This window comes from Centroberyx affinis, unplaced genomic scaffold (genome assembly GCF_046629955.1).
Source record: "Centroberyx affinis isolate AG114_WGS23_722 - 3 ecotype Tasmania unplaced genomic scaffold, CSIRO-AGI_Caff_v1 ptg000993l_1, whole genome shotgun sequence".
Lineage (NCBI taxonomy): Eukaryota > Metazoa > Chordata > Actinopteri > Beryciformes > Berycidae > Centroberyx > Centroberyx affinis.
The window spans coordinates 276,142-300,777 of record NW_027279558.1 but is presented as its reverse complement, the minus strand read 5'-3'; the positions used below and the strand labels follow the sequence as shown (position 1 = coordinate 300,777).

General features: G+C 41.2%; 1 protein-coding gene and 1 pseudogene across 1 annotated transcript in view; both read right to left on the bottom strand.

Annotated features, from left to right (window-relative positions):
* Nucleotides 1-921: 921 nt before the first annotated feature.
* LOC139646558 (endoplasmic reticulum aminopeptidase 2-like) lies at nt 922-4,850 on the bottom strand (annotated as a pseudogene).
* A 1,591-nt stretch (nt 4,851-6,441) lies between these two features.
* The window catches only part of sema4bb (sema domain, immunoglobulin domain (Ig), transmembrane domain (TM) and short cytoplasmic domain, (semaphorin) 4Bb), a 32,356-nt gene continuing 14,161 nt past the window's right edge, over nt 6,442-24,636 (bottom strand). Inside the window, exons 5-14 of the mRNA XM_071522460.1 lie at nt 21,368-21,479; nt 20,653-20,769; nt 19,925-20,082; nt 16,319-16,500; nt 14,933-15,083; nt 13,919-14,129; nt 13,487-13,602; nt 12,141-12,298; nt 11,519-11,610; nt 6,442-11,168 (exon numbers count right to left, since the gene is read on the bottom strand). Of these exons, the coding sequence (XP_071378561.1) occupies nt 10,396-11,168; nt 11,519-11,610; nt 12,141-12,298; nt 13,487-13,602; nt 13,919-14,129; nt 14,933-15,083; nt 16,319-16,500; nt 19,925-20,082; nt 20,653-20,769; nt 21,368-21,479 (2,070 nt within the window). The 3' untranslated portion in view covers nt 6,442-10,395. The remainder of the gene's footprint in view (nt 11,169-11,518; nt 11,611-12,140; nt 12,299-13,486; nt 13,603-13,918; nt 14,130-14,932; nt 15,084-16,318; nt 16,501-19,924; nt 20,083-20,652; nt 20,770-21,367; nt 21,480-24,636) is intronic.

The following is a 24,636-nucleotide window of genomic DNA, read 5'->3' as shown; positions in this document are numbered from 1 at the left end:
TCAAAGACGTTCTCACAGCACCTCAATCCAGGAAACTGCATCATTATGCTTAATTAAATCAAGAAATATGCAAAAAAAAGAAATAATCTGGGTGATTTATTTATCAGTAAACATTTGAAGCTAAATGAAGCTGAAATGTATATATTCATATAGACATTTGTTTGGACTGTAAATACTGTTTAAGTGATGATCATGGTGTACATGCCATGTTAAACACATCTGTGAGTCAGTTCTGTTTAGGGCGGATTTAATTTTCATTAAAGACCAAATTTATAATCCAAACATAAACAAAAGATTATTCCCTCCACATGAGGCTGAAGAGATTTCACCCTATCTCAGTGATTGACAGTGCTGCTGACTGCTGCTGATAAAAGGACCGATGGTGTGTAACAGCTTAACATGAATTATGAAGCTATAATAGGTTTGATTATATTTGCATTGTTTGAAAACACTGGAGCAAAATATACCAGTGTTTTGATTTATGATTGGATGAGACTATACTTAATTACAGAGAGGTTACTTTATTATGCAGGTTCTTTGGTTCAAATATCTATGAATATATCCATAATAAACACAACTACCTAACATACTGTTAGTGTTCTGAAGAAACCTTAGATCTAAACCTTTTCAGCATGTCTGGACCAATGTCAGCTGCCAGTTACACTAAAAAAGGGAACAGGAAAAAATAAAATGGAAACATTGACAACGCACAATTTTTACAGCGACACTGATGATACACAACTTTTTCAGACTTGCACTTTCAGTCAACACACACACACAGACACACACACACACACACACACACACACACACACACAGGTTTCAGAGTATCTTAGATTTCAGATAATGTATTTCCAAACTCTGGATAATTAAAAAAAAAACAACAACCTGGATAAAGACTTTAAAGCCAGGTGCAAATGGCTAACTCACCACACACCAATCAGGCTTCAGGTGTCTGATGGCTATGTGCTCCAGGTAGCTGGCAAAGCCTTCTTTCAGCCAAACGTCTCTCCAGCAGTGCATCGTCACCAGGTTTCCGAACCACTGCCAAAACACCAGCAGACATACTGTAAATAAGCCATTCAAAGATTCCCTGATAAATAGGCATATTACAGAGAACATCCTTGTGTTTTAAGAGGTTTAGAGTTGTACTAACGAAAATCGTTATCAATAAATGAAATAACAAAAGTAAGTTCTTCATTTCCCAGGGGACTTTTTCAAGGAAGGAAAGAATCCACCTTGAGAACTACTTCTGTACATATTAGATGTTATTCTATGTATTTCATATTTTACTGCATATTTGTGCACCGAGAAACAGCATAACAATCTGTTGTACCATAATGTATTGCTTTTATATTTGACTGCAAGTGTAAATATCTATGGTTGATGAGTAATAAACCTGGTCTCACTATTCTCGGAAACAGAGAATAAAATGCCCTCCACTGAGACTCTGCTATTTGTTTATGGAGCCAGATGGTCAAAATTTATATTTATAAAGCTGCACCCACTTTACTTCCTTGGTTCCTTTCAACTTCCTTCATTGTTTCCTCTCCTTTAACCATTTAAACCGTTGTCTGCTGATGTTGAAACAGTCAGATTTCCAGATGTTCATACGACCACGACAGATGATAAACGTTTGCCTCTCTCAGGAGAGATGGTTCATATTGCATTGTTGTTATGGTGAGTTCTGAATCATCCAAACGGGCTAGATGCTTGCAACTGCTGTGCTAATTACAGTCAGTGATATGTGGTATGAGTGTAGGAGGATGTGAGGAGTCACTTAATATTTGCACCAGATGTGGTCAAAAGTAGAAGAGCAGCAAAAGAAGAAAGCAAGTGAGCTTCAGATACATTTGTTGAGATATTCCAGATACCTGGAAGAATAAACTTATAAAAAGATAAATTAAAAATGTAATGTAATGATGATTATGATAATGACGATGATGATGATGATGATGAAGATAGTGATGATGCTTATGATAATGACAATGATGATAGTGATGATGATGATGATGATGACGACGACGATGATGATATGGATGATGGTGATGATGATGATGTGATGATAGTAATGATGATTATGATAATGACAATGATGATGATGATGAAGATAGTAATGATGATTATGATAATGACAATGATGATAGTGATGATGATGATATTGACGATGATGATGATGAAGATAGTGATGATGCTTATGATAATGATGATGATAGTGATGACGATGATATTGACGATGATGATGATGAAGATAGTGATGATGCTTATGATAATGACGATGATGATAGTGATGATGATGATGATGACAGTGATGATGATTATGATAATGACAATGATAGTGATGATGATGATGATGATGATGACGACGATGATGATAGTGATGATGGTGATGAGGATGATGGTGATGATGATTATGATGGTGATGAAGATGATGATAATAGTAATGATGATGATGATGATGATGATTAGCAGTAGTAGTAGTAGTAGTAGTAGTAGACTACAGTACTACCACTAGAAGCAGTCACAATAGCAGTAGCTGTTGTAGTAGTATTGGTGATGATGTCACCATCATCAGATCATGTGATTGGTTCTGTGCTGTACCTGGTGTGCCAGTTCATGTGCGGTGAGCAGGCTGACCCGGAGCCGGCTCTTCCAGCTCTCCCTCTGTTCCTGGTACAGAAGAGACGCCTCCCTGAACGTCACCAGACCCCAGCTCTCCGTCGCCACCCGCCTCAACGTCTGGAACGGCCACCAGGTCTGGAGAGACAGGAGCCAGTCACACACATTTAGACATTATCAAGTGTGTGTGGAGGATAGCCTGGTGTTGTCTACAATGTTAAGTAGGTACCTAATTTTGGTAGAGGATAGGCAATCTGGAATAGTTGCTCATAGATGTCCATTATTTCCACTGCAGATTGGAGTGCATAGTGAGTTTGGTTTATCAGATGGTTTGCTGCAAAGACAGATACCTGGAGAAACCAAAGGGGATCATCATCATACCTTTTTCAATTCAAAAATCAATAAAAAAAAAAAAAAAAGCAATATGGCAGATTCCCCTATTGACACCCATACATTCTGAATACTTTGTATACTTGAATACTTTGAATACTTTACAAGCCATTTGCAAAGGTCAGGGAACTGTTTTTGTGTGGGGGGAACAGTATGAGATTCTATATTATATAAATTGCAAGCAACAGACAAACAAATAAATAAATAATGAGAAATAGATAGACACTGTATATATACATTCCATAAGTTTACCTAAACCTTACCTTGACTCCTCTCTTTGTCTCTGCTGTGTTGACAGCATAATCGCAGATGACGAAGGCCACCAGATAGCTGCTCATCCTCACACTGGTCTGATAGTAGTCCTGCTCTAGACCGTCTTCAATGGCCTCAGTGTGCAACTGCCGAGGAAGAGAGAGAGAGAGAGGGAGTATGAGATTGTGTGTGTGTGTGTGTGTTAGAGACAGAAAGAGAGAGAGAGTAGACAAAGAGGAGAGAGATAGAGAGAGTGGGAGAATGAGCATGTATGTGTGTGTATGTGTGTGTGTGTGTGTGAGAGGGCGAGGGAAAGATAGAGGGAAAGAATATTATCTTTCTGCGAACAGTCTACAAGGTCTCAAAGCAAACCATGACCTGAAATTATGGCAGTGGAGAAAAGTGTACATATTCACAATGCAGAACAAGTCATCTGCACAAACAAACAGTGATGTCAAACAGAGTCCTGTGTCTTTTCTTGCAACTGAATATATTCCTGCTATTCTCACCTTTGGCATGTTGGAAAGGGATATGTGCTCACTTCGTCGAACAACCACCAGGGAAAACACGCCTTCATACTCGGCTCATCAAAACACGGGAAAGCCTTTCGGGCGGCGCTGGGCTCAAAGTGCGTGGCTACAATGGTTCTAGATAAGAAAAATATAGAGAAAAACAATAGGAGAAAATACAGGAAAAACAACAGCCAGCAGTTGAATAGTGTCACTCTCTGGCTATGTATGTAAATTTGTAGGAGTAGGAGTACTGATAAAGACTCACTGTTGAGTTTGCATGGCCATAAACATAACATTAAAGGGACAAGTGCTTCTATTCTAAGATACTTTATGCATTCCAGTGTAGGTTCACATCTTAAGAGGATCTCAAAATTTCAGAGGTGAAGTACAAATGTAGAAACTTTTTTTTTTCCCCCACTAAATTGAAATGTCTGGTGAAGTAAAAATTGACCAACTAAAATTCAAAATGTCAAGGTATCCAATTAAGTCAGCCTTGAGTTTTCCCTACCTGGGGGCTGCATCAGCAGGTGTCCGATAGGAGGCTTTGTAGATTCCTGAGTTACTGTCGGAGAATTCTCCAGAATAAGAGAGAGATAGCTGGTACTTGTGCCCGGCTACAAGAGGTGTATCCGTGAGCAGAGCCAGTTGCTCTGTGGCTTCGGACTCTAACACACGTAAAGCCATTGGTTGTTTCACCAACTTCTCCTGCGCTACATTCGCTCTGAGCAGCATCTGGCTTTGAACAGACCGTGCTTCTTGGTAGATGAGAGAGGGCACAGAGAGGCCTAGTAGAGTTGCCTCCTGTATGACCAGGTCTTTGCTGTTCAAGATAATGAAGCTGGTGTCATTCACCACTGTTATCAGGATGCGGACCTGACCTGTGAAGGAGTCAGAGCCGACGTTGGGGTGAACAGACAAGAAGTAGTGTTCGGGCTTGATGCTGGTGGGGAGTCGGGGCTGGCTCCATGGGAAGGTTTCCTCAGGAGGGGTCACGGTGTTGACCTCGTCAGATTGTAGTTCTAGATCTGCCTGTACTGTGATCAAAGCCCACAGCAAGTACACAACCGTAGACAGCATGGCTACAGCCTGACCAAGACAGAAAGACAAACTACACATAATGCTCTCTCTTAACAAGAATCAACATTAGAAATACCTATAGGCCAATATGTTGCAGGGCCACTTTTGGTGTGTCCTCACATAAGAAGCAAACTACTGGGTCCCAGTGACTCAACTTACACAACTTTGGTCCTGGGGCAAAATAACCCAAAGAACCCCTACTCTTGGTACCCAGATAGACAACATACTTAATATACATTAATACATTTTTAAATTTCTAACCTAATAGCGTTCCAATTTTCAGTATTTTCATCATATCTTCAAATATGAGCCCTTAATTTACAGACAGACTATAAACACTGAGAACAAGGTTTTAGGGCCATCGTTAGTGGCAATGGAAATGTGTAACATTGTCTCAGAGTTTGAATGGGGATTGGTGAATGAGACAAAATGCATAACATTGAGTGCATAACATTGAGTGCTATAGGTAAAAATGTTTGGCCATCTACAATCACCCAAAAGCTTGCTCATGCATCATGACATTGAAAAATATTTTTTTTCAGTTGAGAAAAAGAGAATGCTGTAACGTATTCTAGTTCTTACCTGTGCGGTGCTAGGTGTGAAAGAGAGCAGTGGCAGTAGCTCAAACAAAGCAGTAGAGAGATACTCAGAGTCCCTGTGCCATAATCTCTCTGTCCATGCTGATAAAGTATCATTCACTACCGGACGGCAGCCACACAGTGAGCCTCACACAGAGACCATGTGTATCCAATGCAGAAAGACCAATAACCTGGTGCAAGGAGCACAAAATCTTGATCACTAGCAAGGGAAAAAAAGTAATATGCTCTAGTGAATCATCTTTCACCCTCTTGCCTACATACTGGATTTTCCGCCATTTTGAATGAATTTTGAATTGAAAAACTGTTTTTTCTGCTTCTTCTTAACTGACACTGACAACAGTAGAAACTCATTTCTAAATACTCATTATGGCACACTGATCAACTATATAACATTCCAAAACCAAAGCTTTCACACTTTATGAATTATATAATTGATGTAAATGAGCCTCATTCACTTCCATTGTATTTATAACTCAAGCACCATTTATAATCTCCATTGCACTTTTAAAATGCTCAGTGTAGCATGCTTATCAACTGTGTTCACACTCATAATGATAGCATAATGAACTCATAACGATACACATATAAGTTATGAAATACATGAGCCGTATCCACTTCTATTGTATACTTTTTTCCTTCCTCTAAAAGTCATCTTCAGTCATACTGGCATATTGTGCTTAGACCCCTACAATTGCCGCTTGTGGCTATATTTCCATATGCAATTGGAAAATGGTTGATATAAACTTCAAATTGCTTTGTTTACAGAACAGTTTTATGTCGTTTCCATTGCTGAAGTTATATGCAAATACAATATTTGGTATTCAAATCTAGGAGTTCTTTTTCACCGTTTGTCTCAGCTACCATCAGTTCTATGCAAAGGAGGAGAGACCAAGAATCCGTTCAGCAATACACAGCATAAGATGGACGCACACATGCATGTTTCAAAACATGTATTTTATTCATTTATCTTAAAAAATTAAAATAAAGTGCTTTTTATGTACAATATAATAAAAACAACAGTCACAATATCAATATATGATACAAAAAAATACGGTTCACAACATTTTTTGTACACAACAGATCCAATAAAAAACACATTTTCATGCAGGCTTACAAGACCACATTAGTCTAATAGTTCTTCAGTCAACTAAGCTTATGGTGTACAGTATGCTGAGGCAAAGCTGCTGCTGTGTCTCATGGCCGATATGGAGGATTTGGAGCTGTGTTTGCATCTTACTGTAATACTACATAGCGCAGCACAAAAATGATTAATTATTTCTATTGTGCTGTTTTCTTGTAGTCTGACTGTTTCAAAAATCCCTACAAAGATGATGCAATGGATTGCCTACGATAGCCATTTTAGGAAAATAGACTGCTGTAATTTCCTTGAAGATGTTCTGCAAAATATGTGATATATTATAATTAACTTGGCTACATTCATGTACAGTACAGTATGTTGCATTACTGGGGAGCCACTCAAAAAGTTATCCATCAATCACCATGGCATTATTCTTTGCTTTTTAATCAAAAGCCTGTGTCTTTAATAAATATGCACATCTGTATAATGTACAATATTTTCCTTTTGGCATAATTAACATGTACGGCCAAATGGTATTGTAACTTCAGCTTTATATAAGATTAGCAAGTAATACTGTTACATAAGGAATGCTTCAGGAAAGTCTTTCCTGTGAGCACAGTATCATTTTTGACACAAGCAAAGACTCCGAAATGAGACACGATTTTGAGCAGCTCCCAGTCTTGTTGTTTGCAGGTAAAGTTGCAGGGTGGCGAGGGTGGATCCATTCGAGTGTCAACCCGTGTCGTGTAGTAGTGGAGTTAGTTAAGTGTGCCCACGGGGGGCTACAATCAAGCCTTGCACCACACTACTGTTGGCGAGGTCACTGCAGGGTGCTGTACGATACGGCACGTGGATAAAGGCAGAACAAAGTTACATCTAAAGGCATTTTGAAAATATGTTGTGGCCTTTATTTATCAAGCATCTCAAAGCAGGTTATTCATAGCCTGACAGTATGTGCTAAATTCTACTATAGCTTACAAACTCTGTCTTAGCTGGGGTGCTAAACAGTATGTGCTGCGCTCCACTGAGGCCTTTCTAGGTACCTTTCTATAATGTGCTATAAACCACCGTGTCTCAGCTTGGTTTGCCATGCATCTGTTTGAAAAGGGAATACATCTGTTTATTTGGTCAGTGTCAGTTGGCGAGTTAGGCAAACAGGATTAAGATAATTCAATATCACAGGAAAGGCAAAACTGATACCACTCCTGCTTTGATATGCTTGATAAATACCAGGCCAGATGTTGACAACGTACTGAGAAGTGTGCCGTAGTTTGTGCAAGACGAGAAATGTATGCTGAAGTAGGCAGTAAAGCACTATGAAAAAAATATCAGCAGTGTGCACTCTCTAGTTTCAAAACTATCTCTACACCACATCTTGCACAAGGTCCCTTAAAAACACACAATATTAAGTACAGATATATACACAACAAAAAGAAAAAGAAAAAACACTGACCACTGTTGCGCAGTATGCTGTGCAATTACTTTGTCAAACTTGTAGCAGACACATAGCATTTTGTCATGTCCTCAGTGTTCGATATAGCAAAATATTGATTCTGTATGACGTTGGAATACATACTGTAGGCTAACTTGATCAATACAGTGAACTGGTGATGTATTCTAAGACCTATATGGTGCCATGTTGCCCCTATGGCCCTGGAAACGATTTAATTCAGATTTACAGAATACTATAAATACAGTTTCCTACATCTTTGGAAAAATCTGCTTTTTAAGTCTCAACAAAGGCTGAGCAATGTGGCTGCAATAGAATTCGTAATGGCTGCAATGGTCCCTGTAATAATAATAATAATAACTGATTTGATAATACATCCTTTTCTTTAGCAGTCACACCTTCTGTTTCTCAGTAGTTGTGTTTCTTAGAATACACTCTCAATCTACAAATTTCAAAAATGTTATTGAAATGTGCAAACAACCTGTAAGTATTCATCGCCCTGATCGCTTGTGCTTTCACATTTAACAGCCTTGACATTTGATTGAGCGTGGTGGATGCATGTATCTAAGAAATGTGACCTGGAGTGATTATGTTCAGGTAATACACCTTCTTCACTACATAGTGCAGCTGCTGTCTAGAAAAAGACTTGAACCTTCAATTGCTGGGTTTTCCAAAGCTATCTTTGCACTACAATGACGGTTGGAACTCACAAGTTAGTCTGTGATATTTTCATTTTAGTCATTTTTATTTCTTTTGCCAGGCAGAAATGTTCTGTATCGACACTTCAATTAACCAAAAAACGGCATGTGTGTATTGTTGGCATTCATCGTCACTACCTCAATACCTTGCAACTAGTTGTACCTGTTGGTTTCAGTGTGAATGCTAAGAATGCAAATGACCCTTTTTAGGGCAGCTGAAAGACAATTCTAGAAAATTTTCCTATCATGTGACAAGCGTGTTGGCAAGTTTCCACCATTACTCCAGTGGAGCTACATGGCTTTCATCTCCATGCCATGTCCTTTGGCCCCCATTCAGACTCTAAGTCAGAGGGTGAGGTCAAGCACAACGTAGACTTCAAAATATCTGTTAACAGTCTAGAGACATTTCCATCCCTGCGAAGATCCTTGCACTTCACATTTGTTTATAATGTAAGAGTAGTTTAGTGCCAAGATACTTTTGTGAAACCCAATTCTGGGCCAACACCATGTGCTCTTTTGACAGTGATCAATGCTAACGGAAGGCATGAGATGGAGTGGTCATAAGAGAATGGCACTATTGCATTTAGATAAGACAATCAAGATATTTTTTTGGCACAGTGCGCATTATGATTTTGGTGCTGCCCTGAACATGACAGAGGTGTGTGGGTGTTCCCCTCTTTTCTTGGCTGTCTGTGTGTTCCCAATGTCCTCCTTGACGGTCTGAAACAAGTCCTTTTCGTCTCTCCGATGCAAAATCTATGCTCAGCCAATTTTGCTTCGAAGAGAAGTTATCTATGTTGAAGTCGATTCCAAGATTGCACTGCAGGTCAGTGTTGAAGAACTTGGCCGTCTCAGATGAGTGGAGATGTGCTCTAAGAGCCTCGACTTCCCTAAATTGTCCGTGGCACAGTTATCTAACGACTGAGAAAGACCTTCTTCGAACAACAGCGTACATTCAGGAGGGAAACTTCAGCCCTTAGGCCCTGGAACATCATTTGTGACCACATTTGTTGATCAGTGGCAACCCTTATCTTTCTAAAAAGTTGCAGTCCTTTTCATTTTTGTTCCCACAGGATAAAAAAAGGGCTCCGTCTAACCAAAATGTTGTCTTTTCTCCTGGTCTACCTGATCGGCATCTTTCATCATCATTATCCTCAAACAATTGGACATTTACTCAGCAAAAGGGAACCAATGTGCTTCTGACTTACTTCCATCATGTGTGGATTATAATGGATATGCATTAAAATGAATTATCTTCTCCTGGACCTGAACTCTTGGTGACCGTGCATGACATGTAACATGGGTCTAGTGAGGCATCTGCTTAACAACAGAAGAGCAGACGTTGTGACAGCAATCTTCTGCAGAGCATGTGCAAGGATACACACACGCACATACCAGTAGTGGCAATGAGAATGACTCAGGCAAATTAAGACCATATTATAACTATTCTTATCAGCTGCCATGGCTCAGTGATCCTGGCTGACTTCCTCTTCCACACAGCAGGACGCTCCACCCCACAAAAACAGGACCTACCACTGGCTTCGGAGTGGAAATGGTTAAAGGAAATGACCTCCGTACTGATCACAGATTAAAGATGACACAAATTAAAAAGGTGTGCTGTGATGTGGGAGGGTATCGGGGGTCTCCTCTCCTCGCTAGGTGGCTTTAGCCTGTACCTCCGTGGAGATACAGCGCAGCATCTTTAGCGTCCAACGCGCTCTCATACGATAGAGTCTTTGATCTCCGAGCCTAGCCTCACTCTGGGCCGGGGGCAGGTCGGGGAGTATTCCACGTGACTCTCCTTCAGGTTGAGCGGCCGCCTGTCAGAGGACTCGGAGAAGCTCTTGCTGTTGTCCGGCGAGGACTCGTGGGTGGGCGTGCTGCAGATGTAGTTGTCGTTGAGCGTCTGGTAGCCCTTGTGGTCGGAAGTGGACACAGGAATGGTGTTGCCGTTGAGGGGTAAGCTCTCGGCGGGCTTTCCCACGATCCTGGGCTTCTTCTGCTGCATGTTGGGGCACTCGCCCTGCTTCAGCATGGACTTCATGCGGTCGCGGTTCCTGTAGACGACGAACAAGGAGAACACCACCAGGGAGAACGCCAGGAGGGCGCACACCACAATCAGTTCGTTCCAGTAGGTCTTGGTGTGGACCTGCGCGGAACGCGACTCGCCAGGCAGGATGATGGTCTCCTCTCGCTCGATGTGCGGCGTACGCGAGTGGCCGATCAGAGTGGTGCTCTCCTGGCGCGGCTCCGCCCTCACGCAGTAGTTGGCCAACAACTGGCGGAAGCCCTCCTCCTCTGACCAGCACTCGTAGGTCTCCAGCTTGTCGTTCTGCGCCACAACCACCAGGTTGCCCTCAGGAGTGGCGTAGAGGAACTGGCTGGCGCTGTCACTGTAGTGCCACCTCCTCCGTGCCAGGTTGGAGCGCAGCTTGCAGGGCAGGACCCTGAAGGTGTTGGCCGGGATGGTTATGAGCTGGCAATGGGAGCCACCTATAAAAAACAAAAACAGTGTTCTTTTTAGATTCCTTTAAAAAGGGAGAATGGAAATGTGGTGGAAGGCTATAAAAGAGATCTGTGAGTGTGATAAATTAAATCACTGTGTGTTGTACTCAGCTTTTGTGTAATATATATGTGTGATTCATAGCAGCGAATAGCTTATATTTCTTATATGCAGAACTGTTCAACGTTATCTGGCATCATTTTCAGAATCTGCGTCAATATGTGACAACTGTTTTTACAACTCTGAGTGCATGATGGTGCTGTGTTGATGTGGTGACAGATGATATGCCAACTGATTGACAACACTTTAATTAAGGACCATTGCACAGATACACACTCACGGGAGGCTGCTGGTCTGGTGGATCGGGAGCTGGGAAATGTCCTGTTACAAATAGCTGAAGTATCAGCCTCTTCCACATCCTGCTGCCAGTGGCTGAAACAAAACATAGCAAACAACAGGGTGGGTTTAGCAGCTGTAATGAGAGGAACTTTGTACGTATGCGCTTATTACCCTCTGGAAGCCTTTAATTGCCACACCTATAAATATGGCTCTGTGAGTATGACTAAGAGGCCAATTTTCTTTTAAAAGCTACTGGTTCAGGCACATGACTGAATATCACATGCTTATTCTGTGCGCTGTTTGTTTGGGTGTATTTTTATACATCATACACAGTAGAAAAGCATTTATCTAAATATATTTAAGTGGCTTAATGAACAAAAACAGCAGTAATTTAAAAATATATTCTATTAACTGTGTGAGCTCATTTGAACTTCCTTATTGATGCATGAAACTGAAGGCATTTGAACTGCAAATTAGACAGAACTGGATATTTAAGAATGAATGGTTCATATTTTCAGCAAGCTTTGCTCCGGTCTTGCAGTGTATTTCGGTCTTTGCCAAAGGTCTCAGGTTATTTGTGGCAGATCGGGGTAGCTGCTGTATGCGTGTATGTAAGCTCTCACCTATCAGGCGGCGCCATCCTGACGTCTCGACACAATCGGCCGGTCCAGGCGCAGTAAGGGTCTCTGGACAACACACACTCTCCACAGCTCAGGTAGTTAGAGCAGTTGGCCACAGGAACCTCCACCAGCCCAGAATAGGACGACACAAACAACAGGCCCTGCAGAACAGAAACACAAATAGATGTACTATGTGTGACTATGCCAACTGAGGCTGAAAAGCTTTACTTATGGGACAGTGAGCTAAACTTAGTCTTTAATACTGTACTCTTGTACAGAATGATACGAATTTCACATCAGAAGATCAGTATGAGGCAAAAGAACAGACTTTCTGCTTAAGGTGGGTTTTGGATTTCAATAATGTGAAACCACATTATAACAATGACATAAGAAAAACAAAACAACACAACAAAAACTAAACACCTAACATTAGCTCACTGTCCTCATACTTTATGCCAGCCAAGTAATCACATTGGTCAAGGACACATTGCAACCATGCTGACGATTCCAGTGGGAGCTACTTAGCAATCTGTCTCGTTCTCCCCGTTTTATTTATTCTTTTGTATGCACAACACTTTGTAGAAAACTTTTCAGACAGTACATATCCATTGGAAACCATTGTATAAAAGCCATAATACCCACAAATGCATTCTTCACCATGATGAGTGTGACGATGCCGACATACAGTGTATTACTTACAGTAAAGAACGCACTCTCACGTAATATTGTTATATTACAACCTACACTACAATCCATATTTGGGCTAACATATGTGATCAACTGCCTACTATTACATTACATAGATGTTATATAATATCATCTCAGTCTTTCATATCCTTACTTGGAGCTAAGAATATACACACAAAAATGATCTTGCACTTTAGTAGGGTTACATAATCTGAGATAAGACTGTAGTTGGACTGTTTTGGCCCAGAGAGAGAGCATTATGTAATAAAGAGGGAACTGTAATGAAATTTAGCTCTGAGTAAAATGCCAGAGAGGATCATAAACTCAGCTCCAGACGGCACTATAACTTGCGGGATAATTCAGTGGAATGGCCCCTCTGGAAAAGAAAATGTCGATGGCCAATTCCTGCATTGGTAAATCTGCCAGTTCCCATTTCTACAACTTGAGAAGGAATACAACTATGAAATGAGTAAACATGATCATAAGTATGAACTGGCACAGTAGTAGGACGTTAATCAATAATGCTGTGTATCAAGTTCTGAAAAGTGTTTTATCGCTAGTATACTGGATGAAGACTCCACTTTAAATGAATGTAAAATAAACCTGAATTTAAAATACAAATAAAATACTGTGAATGAAGTTATGAGAGGCTAAGGATTTACCCTCTGAGGATCGAGTTCGATGTGTTGCACAGGCTGAGGCTCAGGAAACAGAATCATCTCCTCTATGATGTGCATCTTGTCGTTGGTGTTGATGGCCTTATGCAGCTTTCCATCATCTGGAAGACACAGAGGACAAGTGAGTAACACTGATTTGAGGCCAATTTGAGGGGGGAAGATGCACATTATACCATTTGTTAACACAAAACATGACTGTAGACCCTTTAACTGTAGATTTTAAATATAAGCAGACTCCTAAAACATTTGTTTTCAAATAAACAAAAGAAGAATTTAATCTTAACAAATAGCAGCAGTATACTTTAGAAGCAAAAACACAAATCCAAAGATTTTCCATTGAAAAGTATGTAAATAAACGCTGACTACCTTTAGGTTAACTGTACAGATTTGCTGTCGCTGCTGTGTAATGTATTGTACCTGTTCCGATGAAGAGGACGTCGTAGGCCCTCTCCATGCCCTGGATCTTGTGCACGGCGATCTGTGTGTAGCGCACACTGCGTTTCAGCAGCAGTGGAGGGCTGCGGATCACACTGTCCATCAGGAAGTGGTCCTTGACAAAGTTGAGCACTTTATCAGGCATGTGTAAGGACGACTGGATACCCATTTGCCTGGCATGGTTGGTCACACACTGTGTGGGAGTAAATTAGAAATTAAAAATGCATTTCTTCCATTTCAAGCACCTCAGTCTAGCTATACAAAGAGCAAAAGTATCATATTGACCTTTATTTAGACAATGACCCTGGCATTATTTATGCAGGGAAAGACACTAAAAGCGAAACTTGTTTAAAAGGTGAGCGCTCATTGTGGACAAAGACAGAATAAAATCGATACTTCATAACCTTTCTTGTGACTGTGTTGGCTGAGTTAGTGGAATTTAACCTTGTTTTAGGCCAATATCTACTGGCTTTAAGTTGTTAATCAGCTTTTGTTGAAGGGACCTGTGGAGAGTTCAGCAGAACATCAACTAGCCAGTAGTTTTGGATATCAATTTGGCCAATTTCTACCTTCCACTGTCCTGCCTTTGGGCCCCAAACAGGTCTTTGAGAACCACAGCTATAACATAAGTGCCAGTGTTACCTCAGCTCTGTTGGCTTTCATTGAGACAGTGTTATTAAATAGGCAAAGACAAATAAAGGGAGAGCATCTGCTTTACATCAATGCCTGCAGGCCAAACAGCAAAGCATCAGTTAACTGTTATCAGGTATACAACTAGACAAGAATAGCTGGAGGCTTATTATCATCATCCAGCCTAGGGAATACTGGCTTTTCGCATTGTTTGTATGTGTGATAATTTATAGGTATTTGGGATGGTAGTAAACCATTGTTGTTCTTTTTATCTGTTGTGTGAAGCCGCTTAAATGCTGTCAAGTGTGACTAGACTGTGTGTTAGAAGACATTCCCTGGGGAGTAACAGTAGGGGGGAGCACTCACCGCCCCCGGCCGTGGTTCTGGGACAGGGTGGTTGTAGGTGTACCACTGCTGGGTCTCCCTGTTCACCTCTCGGTAGCGCCCGCTGAAGGCCCTCTCCACCTGGGCCATGGTGAAGGCACACACTGCTGAGCTGCCCGACGCCCCTTTATACCTGGGGACACAATAAAACATTTGTTTCAAAATAACATCTCTCACATATTAGTGACTAAAAATGTGATCAGTAATATACTGATTAACTATATAACTAATTAACTAACTTTCACAGTTTTTTTCCTGGTAGTGAGAATTTGTGTGGAAATCTTGCACAAGCTAAGAATTCGGATTAAATCATTTGTTGCAGTAAATTTTCTTCAACTCAAATAGAGAAACCGTTTACTATGCAAATGTTAAATTACATACACGTGAATTGAAGTCGGAGAAAAAAAAAAGCGTGTTGTCTTTTCCTGGTAGATACTGTGGTGGTTCAAAACCATTTTTAAACCATTTTCTTTGTCGAATAAATTAACAAACAAAACAAACAAATCCTGCCTCAAGACTCTCCTTATCTCCCTTATTTTTCCTCATTTCTTTTCCTTGTACATTTAATTTCCTTGTACTTCCTTGTACTTCTGGGTCACAGGAATATGGTCAGAGCTCTATGGTTCTCACTGTTGGACTCCTTGTTTATTTGCAATGTTTGTGATCTAGAAAATGAAGCTCACTCAGATGTTGAACTCACTGTTAGTCGCCCTGGATAACAGTATTAGCCAAAAGACAAAAATATAAATGTAACATGTATTTGAGTATTGTACTGCATTTCACCCATACACTTGCACTCTTCTCTTTCAGCATGTTACCATGTTACCCATGCACTCTCCATCCTTTCTGCAACAGTTGGTGACATCCTTTCTATAGACAAATTGGAGCAGCCGCTTCGCACTGGAGAACAAGTTGTAGAGCAGACGCTTGAATCATTTCCATATATAAACCTGTATTTTGTTAGTGCATTAATTAGACAGAGAGCGGTGCATGAACCTGTGTTAAAGCTCATCACAGCTGTTCTAAATTCAGAGGGCCCAAACAAGAAGGATGGCAACTCGCCACGTTTGGGTGTGTAGATTTTAAATAAGAACTGGCGTCTAACTGTTGGCTGTAGTTGGTGTGTGTGAGAGCACGTATTCGCATGTATTTGAGTGTGTCTGCTATACACATCCTTGGTTTACATTTGGTGTGTGTAGTGAGTGTGTGCATGGGTCCATCCATGTGTGCTTGCAAAGTAGTATTTAGTCCCTATTTGTGCATGTGTGTTATGAACATTAACCATAACGGCCCTATAAATCACATTCAATAAGGTGCCTGAGTCTGTCAGAGTGGTGATCAGGACAACTCCCTCCACTCCTCTCTTACCATTGGGAGGTGAAGACCCCATAAAAAACTGTGTTCTCCCAGCTGTCTCCCATGGGCTTCAGGACAAACATGTCCTGGATGATGTTGAAGGGGAAGCCGTCATCAGGGAGGGAGCACAGTAGCTGGGCCTTCAGGAAGGTGGTCCACTTCTTCTGCAGCACCCGCTCACCTCCCTTATCGCCCTGCAGAGACAGTTAACGCTCGTTATGGATAACGAGGCACAACAAGGAAACGCAAAGAAAAACGGCAGCAGGTAAACAGGAATGAACGAGAGTTGTGTGCCCAAAAAAGAAAAAATGAAAAATCACTTCCTCGTAACTAGAATGGATGGCTTATTGCAGCGGTTCTCAATCCCAGTCATCAGGATCAGGAACCCTGCTGGTTTTCATTCTAGCCATCTAATCAGCAAATGATTTGCACCTGGGTGGCAAGGTGAAAGCAATTAACTACCTGGCAGGATAAAAAACAAGCAGTAGGCTATTCTGGGTCCAGAGGACCAGGATTAAAAACCACTGACCAATGTAGTCCCCTCCCTGTCCTTTAGAGGGGGGTATTGAGGTCAAATAAGGGATGCTGAAAGCAGTGGCTGTACTTGTCATGAACTCTTTTTGAGGAAATATACTAGACAAATCTCAGCCACAACCAACCAGGAATTCTTTGTCCTGGTAGAAGTCCAATTCTTGAAATCCTTTCCTGTAGCTCGGCATGTGTGTGATGTATTTGTACTGAATTCCAAAGGATATTTTGACAATAAACTGCGGGGGCAGAAAACAAGCTCTCGTCTCCACATAAAAGAAGCTTTAGCACAGAATACCAATTCTTCTTTGAAAGAGAGGACATGGCAAGATAAACAACAATTAGTCAATAATTATAGCTTTGAATTAAAATATCTGTGGTTCACTTCTCAAGCTGGAAGACGGAAGAATTCACTCTCCTTTCAAGGCGTCACAAAATATCCACAAAAACACAGTTATCAAATATCTTGGCTAGCGCCAACGATTATCAAAGTGCTTGTAAACACACTCCAAGAGCACTCCCCCAGAACAACAGCCAGCAACATGGAAAACATATGAGGGAGGAGGAAGAAGACCAAAACAACGGGTCTCGCCCAATCTCAAGAGAGCTTGCCTGGCTCTAGAGGATATGCCTCAGATCCAAACTATCCCAGCACCAAGACCTCCAAAACCAAGAGCAACTCCTACATGAAAACACCAGGAGTGAATCACCCTTGAGGTAGATAATAAAATGTAAAACTATTCTACCCCTGCCTCCTCCTCCGGGCGGCTATTAAACAGAAACAATCATCTTGTTGAACGGCGAGGTGAAACCACATGGGACTGATGCAGGGCCTGAGAGCCAATTACTAGGCTGCGCTAGTAGCCTGTCCACATAATGAGGAGAGCACATTCCTGCTCTCTCAGCTGTCCCCTGCCATTGTTGCTGTGCTCTGCTGCGCAGTTAGCTAGCTCGACCCGGCCATTCAATCACATGGATATTTTATCTAAACTTCACATTTCAGATTCTTCACTTTTTTTCTTTTTTTAAAGGTTCTGCTGTCGACCTGAAAAGTGGGGGCAATACTGGACGAACAAAAGGTTGAGGAAAAAACGGTGCCACGCATTGTTCAAAATCTGCCTGCTTTCCACAGTCCCTCAATGTGCACACCTGAATAAACAAAAGAAAAAGGGAGTGGAAGGAGGGAGGGGGACAGAGAGGGAGGAGAGGAGAGAAAAACAACTCGGTAGCAGAGTTCCTTGGCAGACCTGGGCAAAATAGTAGTTGGAGCAGCATGAAAAAAAAACACAAGGAGGCTCTTTGATTTATTCTTATCTTGCAAATGACGTGCCCTCTTCATAGGCTATTGAAATGTCTGGCAAGATTAATTAAACACAGCTAAAATTGTTCAAATATTTCAAACCACATTCAAAGATATTTTTCCTCGGCCCAGTACAGAGAAAGAAAAGTGAAGTGCATGCTTTCTCTCAAAGTGTGTTGAAGACACTGAGCCCGCTAACAGGGAGGGGCCTTCATACCTCTGTGTTACCTAACCCTAATCTGAGTTCAGCACTTTCTGCACACTGAGGGAGTAAACAGGGCGTGGACTCAGCTGTGATATAGTATTCTGAGTAAAAAGAAAAAAAAAAAAACGGTGCATACTGTAACAGCTCTACTGAATATATGTGCTTATAGGACGCTAGCCTGCAGCAATTCAGATCTTAAAATGGAATCAGTTGCTCACTCACAGCAAACTGATGAGGGGCAATGCTCCTCCTTTTCCTGAAGAATATGGAATGGTTTGACATTTGCGGCGTGTGCAGTTCTAAGATCAAAATATCACTTGCACAAAATTAAGTGGATGCTGCGTGCTGTAATGAGGGAAATAGGCTGGCTCAGCAGACATACAATAAGACGAGAAAGGACAAAAGGCGGCATTTCTCTCAATAGGAAACAGACAGAAAACTGGAATCGCTAACTGTGTCATCACTCCGCATTCAGCTGTCAATGTTCTCAAGCATTTACCCGGTAAAGCGAAGAATGCACCACCTGCAACACTACTGTACTCCCATAGAACAGCATCTGAAAAGACGCCAGCCAGGAAAAAAAGGGGGGCTGCTGCATTCCAGTGAAATAAAGGCGACCTATAGAGCAGTGGAGCCCATTCTCCCGTCTCTATTGCACAGTTCATCCGCAGCAAGTCGCCACAGTCTGGGGGCATTTCTGTCAATGATTTCCATATATAGAACCCAGGAGGTGCTCCGCTGGCTGGGAGAGGTGTCGCAGAAGTGAGTGCCAAAGCCTAGCAGGACTAAGTCATTAAGCTGTCACTTAAGATTACATGCTGTCCCCACATTACGCACATTACTGCCTCCATGAACAAGAGACATCAGTCAATATGGGATGCTGAGGCTTGAGCACGCATATCAGGCAGCTTTATAGCCGTTTAATTGATCTGATGACAGGTGAAAAGGGATAAGGTCTGGCACTGATTATTGAGGGTGATTGACCAGACTAAACTGTTGAGGAGGGGGAGGGAAAGACGTCAATACACTTGAAATGATCCCAGTACATTCTGGGGTGCTCAAGTTCGTTCACGCTTTGCCTGCAACAAAAACAGGCCATACAGTAGAGAGGAAAAAGCATTTCATATTGCTGCGAAGCACCCTTGAATACTAATAATGCCTGCAAAGCTCAAAGCACTGGTGGAGAAAAGGGAAAGAGCTGGAGGGATGGACGAGTGCAGCTGACATTGTGAAGGAGATGGAAGGAAAGGGGGAGATGACATTGCAGAGGAAAGGGAGGGAGGGAGGAGGGAGGGAGGGAGGAGGGAATGATTCAAGAAACCAAATCTGTGGAAAGTGTGTTTGTGTCAACTCCCGCTTACACAAAAATTCAAACAAACAAAAAAAGCGTACACACAGCAGTGGCATATTTCCACTGCACCTACATGGGCATGACGTACGGTTGTTACCACGCATGTGCTTTGACATGACAGCGTCCCTCCTTGTTTTTGGGTTAATTGTACTGGGATTACGGCGAGGAAGCAGAGCTCTGCTGCGCCTCCTGCTTTTACGATTACTGACCCCACCCGGTCCCCAGGTGTCTTACCTTACACACGCGAGCAATCCTTGACACAATAGTGTTGTCAAAGAAGTCAAATTCTTTCCCCGCCTCGCTAAAGAAGAAGTAAATCTTGTCGTCGTCGCCCACGGGGTTGCCTATTGGCTGACTCTCCTCGATGTAAGCCGAACCAACAAAGACTGGATCTGTCAAACAGACAAAAACACGCTCTCAGTCAAAGGGAAACATCCGGTGAGAAACAGAACTTGATTGCTTTGCCTATCATCTTACATCTTTATCATCTATGTAAGGAAACCGTTTCCTCAGCCACGACTGTTCAGACAAAATAACGTATGATCATAAGTTTGGAAAGACTGTCAGAATCCACAGAGAAGAGCCGGGTCATACAATCCTAGCAGAGCAGAGGAAACAGCATCCCTTGTATAATTGTACTCAGATGCCTCAGCGGGGGCACTCTGCATGAATTACACAGAGATCAAAAGACAAGAGAGGTCTTAATTGTGAGCAAAGTGCAGCTTGCTCTGGCAAAACCAGCCAGCCGAGGCGGTTTTGATGTGCATGTGCGGCGACTGATAGGACCCAGCTCCCGCAATCTAAGAGGGCTTGTCTTTGCTCTCAGTCTGCGTGCATTAGCAACTGTGCCTCGCTAATGATCGCTACTCTTTTTAGAGCTTATCTACTCTGTTGGGTACAGAGTGGAAGATGTGTAGGAAAAAAAACATAGATTGCCATCTTCAAGGGCAAATGGAGTTTACCTTGCAGCCAGTTTAAAGAGTTTTCTGTCTTCAAGGCAGTGCCCTGACCCAGACTCTTGTAAATGACTGGTTCGTTCCCCTGGAAATTGCTGACAGTACCAGTGTACAACTCGCCATCTGAAAGAAAACAAAAGAAAATAAATAAGAGGATTCAAGTCATATTATCGTCATATCAGTCAAATATTGCAAGGGATTTGTTCCAGTGTGTATGCACTTAAAAATCACAAACTTTAAAATTTACAAGTCAGTGAATTTTGTATTAACTAAAAGCACTGAAGAAAAATACATTATTTATAGAGGGCTCTCTGAAGTGCAAGTCAGTAGGTTCAGGAGTTAAAGAGCATTCTGCTAAAATGCTCCTTAGACTACCAATACAGAAGGTTTCAGTGAGGGATTAGACTAATAGTTTCTCAATTTTAAGTTCAATTATTTACTAATTGGTTGTTAAAATAACTTTAATGCAAACAGAGGCTGTTATGCCAGTCTCCTTATCAGAAGGAGTGACATAGCCAAACAGTATCAACAGACAAATCATGACACATTACTGACTCGAATTGTAGGCTACATCAAAGTAGCTATGTTGGAAACAAGCAGTTCATGTTTTAACAGCCTTCAGCCTCTTCCCAAAGGGAAGCCACTCACTAATAACACCTTCTTCTTTGCAAGCCACCTGTTTAAAATGATCAGGAACACAAAGCTGTGCAGTAATACGTACCAACTATGATGGCAGTGGATTTGTACTCTGGATTGAAGGGGCACCGACTGCGCCCATCCTCCATCACAACCTCGCCCACTTCATCTCTCTCCAGTGAGAATGTTGACGTATTCTGGAGACAGACACAAACACCAAATTTCCCTCAGGCACATTCCAATTAAATTCCACTTACAGTAAGAGTACAGTGAGCTAAAGTTAGCTCAATGACCTGAAGCTCATTCCCTGCTCTTTGTCATTCTACATGCTGCAATAAAACCACACTTAAATGACTAGTTACACCTACTTTTTCGGAGTTTGAGTTTCACCTTACCCAATATCTGACAAGAGGATTGGAACTAAAATGATCTTTGTGCGTCTGGTTAGCTCTGTTCAGTGCACATGCTAATGTTTTAGCATACAGTATGTTACAGTTTTTTACGATCACTAGCAAGCGTTTTTCAATACTTATAATACTTTTTCTAAACTCTTCACACACCAACTCACCTACAACACACAGTTGGCAAAACAGTTAATTTTATGCTCAAAATCACATACTGTAAACTAAACACAAACACTAATTTTCAAAATGCAAGAATACTTTGTCAAAATACAATAACTCTACCAAAACACTGCAAACATGTCTCAAAATCAAATAATTCTTTCAAAACACTAGCACATGTTTTCTTCCAACAGGAACATTTAGTCAATCATAGCACAATGACATACAAAATACTAACAGCAGATGGTATTACAGAAAATGCATTACTTTACATGTACAAGTATATTGATAGTCAATTGTTTTTCGCACTGCAGTTTCTTTTGAAGTCACTCTACATATTCCTTTTGTTGAGTGTAATAAATATATGCATTTTTGTCTTCTTTTTTTGCAAACATTCTACATTAAAAGTGAATGACTCATCTTTACTTTATAGAATATACAGTATATGAAAAAGGAATAAGTGACAGAATTGCTGCAGTAAAGGCTTTATTTGCAATAGGAAATCACTGCAAGAGATCAACAAAAATCTGTAATATAGCTGCTGGTTACAGTCTCTCTTTCTGCTGCTCTATATTGTTCTGTGTCCACATTGAACAAGATCAGTCAAAAGAGGTCCCCTTTTTATATGGTCATGCAATTGAAAGAACCTCAACACCTGGGTATGTCTCCAACTTAGACGGGAATCAGCTGTGATTGGTCTATTTGCATAACTTCAATCAGCTGTTTCTCAATAGCAATAAAAAAAATATAAGACATATATTTGTCTTTCAATATACAATGTGAACTGCTGTTCACTTCAACTTTAGCCTATAAGTTAGGTTTAGAACATGAGGTTATCTGTTCTGACATACAGTATGCAAGCATTTGTAAATTTGGCAGTAAAAATCCATAGTTTTGGTCTTGGTTGAGCTTGTGTGTAAAAGAAATTCAAGAGTTTTTAAAATGTGTTCACTGAATGCATTTGTGTCAAAGGAACAAGAAATGTTTTAATGGTATGGCCCGCAACAGACCGATGGTGTGCTAAATGTGACTACAGAACTGATAAAAGGTTGCTATCAATCGTAAAAAACTGTAAGTAATCATGTGCAACTAGCATTATCCTAAAAGTGAGAAATCATAAGTTGTAGCAGCTCTAGGAGGGCTGAATGGTTAGTTCATTAAAACGACACACATCTAAACCTGCCAGGCTTGTTTAGGGGAGTGGTAAAATAGACATAAAATTTGCCAGAAAATGCTCTTTGAAACTACTTTCAGATCTCTCTTCCCGTATAACTTGTTTTATTTGAAGTGAGCAAAGTTAGCCAGACAGGCTTTGCTTGTGCTTTTAATCTGTAAATGTACTTCACTAATGATGAAGATTGAGATTTTGTTTACAGAATTTATGAATACAGGCCACAGAATGATACTCTGGATAATGCTAATCGCTTATGATTATTTAGAGACACAGAGATGATTTTGGTGCCAGATATTGGCAGATATTGGGTAAGCTGACCAGAGGGCCAAACTCCCAAAAGGTCTGTGTAGCCCTACAAGCAAGATCCTTTATGGAAATTAGTTAACTTTTTGATGCAATGTATGCAGGGAATTTTGCAATATTTCCAGCATTTTTACTACACCGTAATATCATTCACAAATTATGTGTCCCATTTACAATCGGGGTGGGACAAAATATCAATACTGGAATATATCGTCATACTTCCTCTTTCGATACATTATCGATACACTGGCGCCAAATATCGATATTTTTATTAAAACATGCGGGCGCTCTAAACGGATTCCCCCGCATTATGCCTGTTACCATTTTGACTTAACAGAGTCACTACTGAATGACTCCTCGCGGTGGCGCTTATCAAATGAATGAGGGTAGTGAATGGAAGTTAACTAACTTGCGGTGAAGAAGACGAATAACTCACAGAGGGGAAAATGGTGGACAGCAGGGGAAAGCAAATCAGAGAGGCACCACAGTTCCTGCTTTTTGCCTTTTTAGGGGTATTTTTTCTTCTTCAGTTACACAGATATCGTGATGTATCGTAGATGAATTGTCTTGCAGTATATCGAGTATCGCAGAATCGCTGTATCGTGATACCATCGTTATCATGGGCAACATATCGTGACAGTATCGTATCGTGAGTTACTCTGTGATTCCCACCCCTAATTTACAAGTGCTCAAATCTAAAACAAGACAATATTAAATGTCTGCATCGCCTCATAATGTTTCCCATGTATCACCATCATGAGTTGTCGTTCTACTCGGGGTTTGTTTTTAATTCACGTCTGTCATTTTTATTGTTTATCTTCTTGGCTTACATTTCTTATTGTCATATTGTCTGCAAATCGCTTTGTGATTGTTTTGCTATAAAGCTGCTATATAAACAAAAGTTTATTATTGTTAATGTTATGCATGTTAGAGTGTGTCTAGTCTGTAGGAAACCTCTGGGCTACACACAGACTCTGCTCTGGAGTCTGTCAACATGATGATAAGTGGGAGGTCAAACAGTTTCAGACCAACTGAGCTGAGAGATGCTTGGAATCCCAGTTCAGGACCTATAGTCCTGCCAAGTCCCCCTCACTCTGACACGTCCCATATTATTCTTTCACTGTGACGTCAAAGGGGAGAGTTTAATTCCAGGCTTTAGGAGTTGAACCGTCTCCAAGCTTGATTGCCCCCTATCACTGAAATCAATGTCATCCTGTTGCCGACGACCATCTTTCCCAGTCTGCTCCTCCTCTAGACAAACACATAAAGACTCACTGGATCTGCTGCTTCCAGTCACTGGGAACCACACAGCTC